This window comes from Sus scrofa, chromosome 6 (assembly GCF_054392235.1).
Source record: "Sus scrofa isolate SSC_HxYL_T2T_F1_AM1 chromosome 6, Sscrofa_HxYL_maternal_Yorkshire_Landrace_v2.0, whole genome shotgun sequence".
Taxonomy (NCBI): Eukaryota; Metazoa; Chordata; class Mammalia; order Artiodactyla; family Suidae; genus Sus; species Sus scrofa.
The window spans coordinates 132,613,214-132,622,668 of NC_139388.1; the positions used below are offsets into that span (position 1 = coordinate 132,613,214).

General features: G+C 43.6%; 1 protein-coding gene across 11 annotated transcripts in view; it reads left to right on the plus strand.

The window, feature by feature from the left end:
- ADNP2 (ADNP homeobox 2) overlaps positions 1-7,831 on the plus strand; it is a 41,810-nt gene extending 33,979 nt beyond the window's left edge. For 10 of the 11 annotated variants that reach the window (XM_084964545.1, XM_003122295.7, XM_084964548.1 and 7 more), the window contains one exon: positions 3,099-7,831. In XM_084964545.1, coding sequence (XP_084820671.1) covers positions 3,099-6,374 — 3,276 coding nt within the window. In that variant the 3' untranslated portion in view covers positions 6,375-7,831. Of the gene's footprint in view, positions 1-746; positions 2,119-2,779 lie in introns of those variants that run through there. The other variant, XM_084964551.1, reaches the window with a different exon arrangement.
- The last annotated feature ends 1,624 nt before the right edge of the window (positions 7,832-9,455 follow it).

Consider the following 9,455-nt stretch of genomic DNA (forward strand, 5'->3'; position numbering starts at 1 on the left):
TATTGTGGGATCCGAGGAGCACAGCCTTAGGCTGATTGGGGAACTTACAGACTGTTATGGGGACGGAGATTTCAACCAGCACCCAGAGCGCCTGACTCCACCTCATTTCTGCTTTTCTTTTGGTTGTTTTTTTTTTCTCTGTTGCAGTGAGCCAAAGTCTCACACTCAGGTTGTTTCTCATTGATCACTATTCTAGAACTTTCTCATATAGGTTTTTTCTGAACATTTACTTCACTTCTCTTGGGTAAATGCCTAGGCGTGAGATTGCTGGATTATATGTGGTAAATAAGTATATATTTATCTCTGTAACAAACTGCTGGACTATTTTCCAAAGTGGCTGTATGTGCCCACCATCGATGTGAGTCCTGGCTGCTCTGTCCTCACCAGATTTGATTTTTGTGCTTATATTCCATTTTAATAAGTGTGTAAGTGGTATCTTCTCTGGTTTTAATTTGCATTTCCTCAGTGATTAATCATGTTGAGCATCTTTTCATGTGTTATTTGGCATCTGGATGCCTTCTTTACTTTAAAGTACTCAACACTGAAATGTTTTGCCTGTTTTCTAAAAATTGGGCCATATGTTTTCTTACTGAGACTTGAACATGTCCACACTGAATTCTGGACACATGTCCTTTATTAGATATGTAGTTTGCAAATATTGCCTGTGGCTTATCTTTTTATCTTTTTTTTTTTTTTTTTGCTTTTTAGGGCTGCACCCTCGGCATATGGAGGTTACCAAGCTAGGGGTCTAATCGGAGCTGCAGCTGCCAGCCACAGCCACAGCCACACAGGATCCGAGCCACGTCTGTGACCTACACCGCAGCTCACAGCAGTGCCAGATCCTTAACCCACTGAGCGAGGCCAGGGGTGGAACCCAAAACCTCTCGGATTTGTTTCCACTGTGCCATGACAGGAACGCTGTTTTTTTATCTTTTAAACAGTATCTTTCAAAGAGAAGAAAATTTCTTACTTTGATGAAGTCCAGTTTGCAAGTTTTTCCTATTACGGTTCATATTTATGGTATCATATTTAAGAACTCTTTCCTTAACCCAAAGATCTGTTCAGTAGTAGCAGATAGTAATATGTACTTGTTAGTAAGTTCTCTTGACTCTTTGAGTGTAATCTTCATTAAGTATTTGGTTTTTCAATACAATATTTTATTGAGTATAAGGTGCACCATTAAAAAATGAACCACTAATGAAATTAGTTTTTCACTTAAACTCTGTTGCAGCATTGAACTGTCAGTTGTAAGGTATTCCCAGATTTCAGAGATATTAATATGGGGGAAAAATAGTAACTTTTTTAAAAAAATTTGAGATCTGTGCTTGACTGTTGCCTTAAGTTTATTATAGATCCTCCTTGAAGTTTCAGAACCTAGGATTTCTGGTTGCTGAGGATTCAGTAGTAGCATGTTGTTGAATGTGTTTGGATGATTTCTCTGACCTATGACCTAAGAGGAAAACTGCATGACAGACTCACAGGAGGGGAACATATATATGTGTGTGTGTGTGTGTATGAGATAGTGATCTTGAGATCACAGATCTGGGTAGGATAGGTGTGGCCTGTGGCTGCTGTGATAACTAAAGGCAGTGTTGCAGAGTGGGAAGACCTCTGCTCCAGTGTTTAACCTGCCCATGCTATACCTCCCTCCTTTGTGAAAGTAGGGCCAGTGTTTCCTGGTGCACCTGCTCTAGGATTCAGAGGCCATCATAAGACCACCACTTTACTGCTCTCAAGTCATCACAAACCAGCAAGGTTTCCTGTGCTCCTCAGTTGGCCTAATCTCTCTTCTTGTGCTGCACACTTGTCAAATTCCCCATATTTGCCTTACAGAGAAATACCGTATTGTTAGAGTTATGGTCTGTGCCCTGAAACTTAGCTTAGGAGTGTTAACGATGAGTTAGGCACAGTCCCTCTTCCTTCAAGGCTTGTCACATGTTTATTGAGTCCTTGCATGTGGTGATCACTGTCCATTTGGTTCTTGCCTTCTCCAGAGACCTGGGAAATGAAAGACAGTGATGAAGGCTTTAACAGATTGTGTAGATAAATTGCTGAAGTTTTGGAATATGGAGTAAAAACAACATTGGAACTTAAGAAATGGGATGAGGAGTTCCCGTCGTGGCGCAGTGGTTAACGAATCCGACTAGGAACCATGAGGTTGAGGGTTCGATCCCTGCCCTTGCTCAGTGAGTTAACGATCCGGCGTTGCCGTAAGCTGTGGTGTAGGTTGCAGACGCGGCTCGGATCCCTTGTTGCTGTGGCTCTGGCATAGGCTGGCGGCTACAGCTATGATTAGACCCCTAGCCTGGGAAAACTCCATATGCCGCGGGAGCGGCCCAAGAAATAGCAAAAAGACCAAAAACAAAAAACAAAAAAAAAAAAAAAAAGAAAAAAAAAACATAGTTTGCTTGGAATCCTGTTTCCAAGCCACCCATTAAACTACAAATCTCATTACTTAGTCCTATATTCGGAATTAACTATCAATTAAAATGAACTCAGTCTTCTGCACAAGAAAGTTATTTTCTCCCTTTCTCATCCCATTTCTTTCTTTTTTTTTTTTTTTTTTGTCTTTTTGCTATTTCTTGGGCCGCTCCCACGGCATATGGAGTTTTCCCAGGCTAGGGGTCTAATCATAGCTGTAGCCGCCAGCCTATGCCAGAGCCATAGCAACAAGGGATCCGAGCCGCGTCTGCAACCTACACCACAGCTCACGGCAACGCCGGATCGTTAACCCACTGAGCAAGGGCAGGGATCGAACCCGCAACCTCATGGTTCCTAGTCGGATTCGTTAACCACTGGGCCATGACGGGAACTCCCAAACTATGGTTTTTAGGCCAGCTTGTTTTTGTACTGCCTACGTACTAAGAATAGTTGTTACATTTCTAAATGTTTGAGAAAGAGAAAAGAATACTGTTTTGTGATGTGTGGTTAGGGTCTGTAGTATTATTTAGACATTATTTGTGTGTGCTTTTCCATTACAACACAGTACTAGACCTAGCAAGTTAGAAGAAAAAGAATCATCATATACTGTGAACTATGGAAGATATAGCATCTAATAGTTTTATTAAACTATGCTTGGCTTTCTTTTCTTTTAACAGAGATACCGAACAAAACCATACTGTTGTAGCCTTTGTAAATACTCCACAAAAGTGATTACGTCATTCAAAAATCATTTACATCGTTATCATGAAGATGAAATTGACCAAGAGCTGGTGATCCCTTGTCCAAACTGTGTGTTTTCCTCTCAGCCCAAAGTTGTGGGAAGGCACTTCAGAATGTTTCATGCACCTGTTCGGAAAGTCCAGAACTACACAGTGAATATTTTGGGTGAAACCAAATCATCTAGGAGTGACGTTATAAGTTTTACATGTTTAAAATGCAACTTTTCAAACACTCTGTACTACAGCATGAAGAAGCATGTGCTGGTAGCTCATTTTCACTACTTAATTAACTCCTACTTTGGCTTGAGAACTGAGGAAGTGGGTGAGCAATCAAAAGCTGATGACACCCTTTCTGCAGAGAAGATGCCCCCGTCTGACAGGTATTACTGTAAAAAATGCAATGCCAATGCCAGCAGCCAGGATGCATTAATGTATCATATTTTGACATCAGATATACACAGGGATTTGGAGAATAAGCTTAGGTCTGTGATTTCAGAACATATTAAGAAGACTGGACTCTTGAAGCAAATGCATATTGCTCCAAAGCCAGCTGCGCATGTGGCCGTACCACCGAACAGCAGCGCACCGGGGATGCCAGCCGCATCTCCCTGCTTCCATCTTGCCTTGCCACAGAGCAGTCAGAGCCAGACTGTAGTGCAGCCAGTTCAGGGCCCAGCCCCGCCGGGGACAGTGGCCTCAGGCGCTTCTGGAAGCCTCACCCACTCTCCACCTGCTGTCGCCCAGTCCCACGTGACTCTGGTCTCCAGTCCTCTGCCAGTGGGCCAGAGCAACCTCACTCTGCCACCCTCAACACCTCAGCCTGTCTTTCTTTCTCACGGAGTCCCTCTTAACCAGACAGCAAACCCTCCAGTGTTGCCTTTGAGTCAGCCGGTTGGACCTATAAATAAGTCTGTTGGAACCAGTGTCCTTCCCATAAACCAGAGCATCCGTCCAGGGGTTTTGCCCCTCAACCAGCCTGTTGGACCCATAAGCAGACCAGTTGGGCCTGGAGTTCTTTCAGTAAATAGGTCTGTTGGGGCTGGTATCCTTCCTGTCAACCCCTCGGTCACCCCCGGGGTTCTTCAGGCAGTCTCGCCGGGAGTGATTTCTGTGAGTCGGACAGTCCCGTCAGGCGTCCTTCCTGCAGGACAGATGACCCCTGCTGGGGTTATCCCTTCAGGGCAGACAGCAACTTCTGGGGTTCTCCCTGCTGGCCAGATGGTTCAGTCAGGGGTTCTCCCCATCGGCCAGACCGCCCCATCAGGGGTGCTCCCCACTGGGCTGGCAGTCCCACCACGGGGCCTCCCTCCTGGCCAGACTGTTCCGCTGAGGGTCCTCCCTGCAGGCCAGGTGGTTCCACCTGGGCTCCTTCCTCCCAACCAGACGGTCTCATCAGGTGTTCTCCCCGTCAACCAGGGTATTAACTCTGGTGTTCTTCAGCTCAGTCAGCCGGTTGTGTCGGGAGTTCTTCCTGTAGGCCAGCCAGTGAGGCCTGGGGTCCTGCAGCTTAATCAGTCTGTGAATACTAACATTCTGCCTGCAAATCAGACCGTTAGACCTGGTGCTTCGCAAAACACCACCTTCCTAACATCAGGCTCTATTCTCAGACAGCTGATACCCACGGGGAAGCAAGTGAATGGGATTCCCACATACACGCTTGCCCCGGTGTCCGTCACTTTGCCTGTGCCACCTGGAGGCGTTGCAACTGTTGCCCCTCCCCAGATGCCCATACAGCTCCTGCCGTCAGCCACAGCTGCACAGATGGCCAGTTCCATGGCCAACATGCCTTCCACGCCAGTGGTGGTCAATGCTACTCAGAACATGTTCGTTCAGGCCTCTTCGTCTGTGGCAGATTCGAATCAGGTGCTCAAGCAGGCGAAGCAATGGAAAACCTGTCCAGTTTGCAATGAGCTCTTCCCTTCCAATGTCTACCAGGTTCACATGGAAGTGGCACATAAACACAGTGAGTCCAAATCTGCTGAAAAACTGGAGCCAGAAAAGCTGGCAGCATGTGCACCGTTTTTAAAGTGGATGAGAGAGAAGACAGTTCGGTGTCTATCTTGTAAGTGTTTTGTCTCAGAGGAGGAGCTTATTCACCACTTATTGATGCACGGCCTGGGGTGCTTGTTCTGCCCGTGCACTTTCCACGATATTAAAGGTCTTTCAGAGCATAGTAGGACTATGCACCTGGGGAAGAAAAAGCTGCCTGTGGATTATAGTAACAAAGGTTTTCAGTTGGATATCGATGCCAACGGCAACCTGCTGTTTCCCCACCTTGATTTCATCACCATCTTGCCAAAGGAGGAGCTGGGGGAGCGGGAGGTCTACTTGGCTGTCCTGGCTGGGATTCACTCCAAGTCGCTCGTGCCCGTGTATATCAAAGTGAGGCCCCAGACTGAGGGTGCATCTGGGAGGCCTGGCAAACAGGTGATGACCTGCCCCTTTTGCTTTGGCACCTTTGTGACGACTGAGGCATATGAGCTGCACCTGAAGGAGAGGCACCACATCACACCCACAGTCCACACGATTTTGAAATCTCCGGCCTTCAAGTGCATCCACTGCTGTGGGGTTTACACTGGCAACATGACCCTGGCAGCCATTGCCATCCATCTGCTGCGCTGCAGGAGTGCTCCCAAGGACAGCAGCTCAGACCTTAAGGTGCAGCCTAGTTTTATTGAGAACAGTGAACTGCTTTTAGTCAATGGCGAGGTGATCCATGACTCGGGATTTTCTGTAAAGAGAAAGCTGCCTGATGGCCACTTTGGGGCCGAAGACCAGAGGGATGGGGAGGAGCGACCTCTCATCATAAATGCCGACGCAGACCCAACACCAGAAAAGGTCACAAGTGTTGTGCCTTTTAAAAGACAGAGGAATGAGAGCAGGACGGAGGGACCACTTGTTAATGATGATGCTCTTCAGATTTTAGCATTAAATCCTAAAAAATATGAAGATCGTTCTTACGAAGAAAAAAAGCAGTTTCTTAGAGATTATTTCCACAAGAGACCGTATCCCAGTAAAAAGGAAATAGAGCTGTTGTCGTCACTCTTATGGGTGTGGAAGATTGACGTGGCTTCATTTTTTGGAAAAAGAAGATATATTTGCATGAAAGCAATAAAAAATCACAAGCCGTCTGTACTTTTAGGCTTTGATATGTCTGAACTTAAAAATGTTAAACATAGATTGAACTTTGAATATGAACCACAAAACTTGTAAAAAAAATTAGGAAATTTAAAATACTAGATAATTAGTTTTTTCAATTGAGATTTAAAAAAATGTTATTTTCTTCACTGTACGTTGAAATAATCAATTCAGTGGTCTTTATGCTGCTCTTTAGATTTATTTCAGGTGCTCAGAAAGACTTCTATATAAAGAAGTGAATAGGTCTTTCAGATTTATTGTTTCCTGCAGTTTGATTTTGTAACAATTATTTTTCATTTTTTCTTCTGTCATGTAAATTAAATCTTTTGATATTTCATGCACGCCTTGTTTTCCAGTAGTGTCAGTATCGTATGATTAAAAACAAATCTATGTATGTTCTTCATTTAAGGAAATTTCAGCTTGTTTCACAACACTTGATTAACTGCGAATTTAGACATTGATCTCCCTCAGTTAGCAGCACACGTAGCAGCAAATGGTAATGTTTAGAGAAGAGTAAACACCCCTGTGACATGTATGGTTCCTTAAGGATGCACTGCATTAACTTATGCTGATTTCTTCTCTGCAGGGTATTTGCTTATTAGATTATAATTTGGATTTACATTTTTTTTAGGTTTCCCCTACAGTTGTTTTTGATTATAACTCAGAAAACCAAATGTTTTCATTTGTTAAAAATACACTGAACCTGGTCTGGTATTTAAGCTCACAAGTCAAAAGTTATTTTACAAATAAAGTAGGTACAGAAGTACTTCTCAGTGTACACTTTTCTCTTCTTTTTGATAGGGTGATAAGTCTTTTCTCCATTCAAAGATAAGACAGTAAATCTTTAGTGCCTTTAGAACAAACACTGAAAACACACACAAGCTCTCCTCCTAACCTCTTCATAATCGAGTGAAAGGGAAGGACTGTGTTACTCAGGAATAAGATACTGACCCCTGAGTGTGGCTACTAACTGAAATTTAAACACAGGTGTTCAGGGGACAAGGCGAAATGAGTAGACCAGAGCTAGTCTTCTGGTTGGTGTATTAAATCTCTGACAGTTTCCTAGAGGTAAACATATTCATTGTGGGGACATGAGCTTTCCCATACCTCAGTTGTCCAGGATAATGGGACGGGGTGTTGATAAGCAACTCAAGTGTATTACTGTCCTCTAGACAGCTAAACCTTGGTTTGTCACACGATATAAAATAAAGCACCAGAACCAGTAACAGAGACTGGCCTGTTTAGACCTTATGTCATGTTGCTGGTGACACACAGCAGAGGCACCTGTGCAACATATGCAGGAGATACAACAGTCTCTGGGAAATAACAGAATGTTACCATGTGGGTTTTTAAAATATAGTATTTGCATGTCATTGCTGTAATGTGCATTTTTGAGGCAATCGTGAAACTGGTGTGTGATTGTTGGTGTGCTCTGTTGTAAATTCAAAGAGCTTGTTTGAGTTTATTTTTTTTTTTTTACTTATTGTTTTCAGAGTGTCTATTTTGAATTAAAACTTGTTACACCACTGCAAGTAGAGCTGTTTAATTCTTTTAAGTGTTAAAACATCGTAGTGACTCAGGAACAATCTAAATGTGAAAATGCATACTACATTTATTTTCTAAAAAACATTACTGGTTACTGTGAAAATAAGCATAACCCCAAAGTGCTTAATGGATGTGGCAGGGATCCTTGTTATGTCTCTTGGCGGTTGGGACCCGGCCTCTCTCCAGGCTGTGCTCTCTGCTGACCACGCATCTAGCTGTCCACGTGCTTGGATCCTTCCTTATTTAATCATGGATGTTAGGGGTTCTGTTGGTGTTTGGTGCCTAATCATTCTTTGCTGGGGTGACCTTCCTGTCTCTTGTAAGACTGGAGCAGAACCGTGGCTTCTACCCTCTAAGTCAGTAGCACTTCCACTCTGTCCCCTGGTGCTGGCAACCAGATGTGTCCCTGCTAAGTGTCCCTGAGGGGCAGAATCAGCCCTGAGGAGAACCACTCTGATGAAGGGATTCTGATTTCTAACCGTATTTCAGCTGTTGTTCAGCTTTTTTCCCCTCTGGCTGCACCCACAGCACGTGGAAGTTCCTAGGCCAGCTATCAGACTCACACTACAGCAGGGATCACACCTGATCCTTAACCTCTAGGCCACCAGGGAACTCCTCTAGTTCAACTTTTGATATGAAGTCTTTTTTACTGTGTTAGTTACTGGTCATTAAACAATTTTTTGGCTTATAAAAATAGTTTTAGGCTTATAGATCAAAATGTGATATAAGCTGAGCTTCAAAAAGCATGTGGTAGTTCTTGCAAATGTAAAAAATTAGTAAATTTATTATTTGAAAATGGAAAACTAAACCACGAGTTAATAGCTTAGTAGTGGAAGTTTTTTAAAGTATCATTCAAAATATTAGAAATTGAGAAAAGAAGGAAACTTTTTTTTTTTTGCTTCTCAGGGCTGCACCTGTGGCATATGGAAGTTCCCAGGCTAGGGGTCAAATTGGAACTGCAGCTGCTGGCCTACACCACAGCCACAGCAACGCCAAATCTGAGCCACGTTTGCAACCTGCACCACAGCTTACGGCAATGCTGTATCCTTAACCCACTGATCAATGCCAGAGATGGAACCTGCATCCTTGTGGATACTGGGTTTGTAACTGCTGAGCCATGACAGGAACTCCCAATAATTCTTTTATTATGGTGGTTACAAAAAGTTGAATACTTAATGTAGCATGAACTTTAAAATATTATGAGTATTTGGAGACACTGCTTTGGGAAAGATCTCTGGTATTCTTTCGCTGCAAGTAATAAATCCTTCTAGTGCTAAAAAATAAATACTTATTAGAAGACAAAATGTAGCATTCTATTTTTTTTTTTTTTTTTTTGTCTTTTTGCCTTTTCTAGGGCTGCTCCCGCGGCATATGGAGGTTCCCAGACTAGGGGTCTAATTGGAGCTGTAGCCGCCGGCCTAAGCCAGAGCCACAGATCTAAGCCACGTCTGCAACCTACACCACAGCTCACAGCAACACCAGATCCTTAACCCACTGAACAAGGCCACGGATCGAACCCGCAACCTCATGGTTCCTAGTCGGATTCGTTAACCACTGAGCCACGATGGGAACTCCTGAATTCTATTACTTTCATTTTTTCTTTTTGGATGT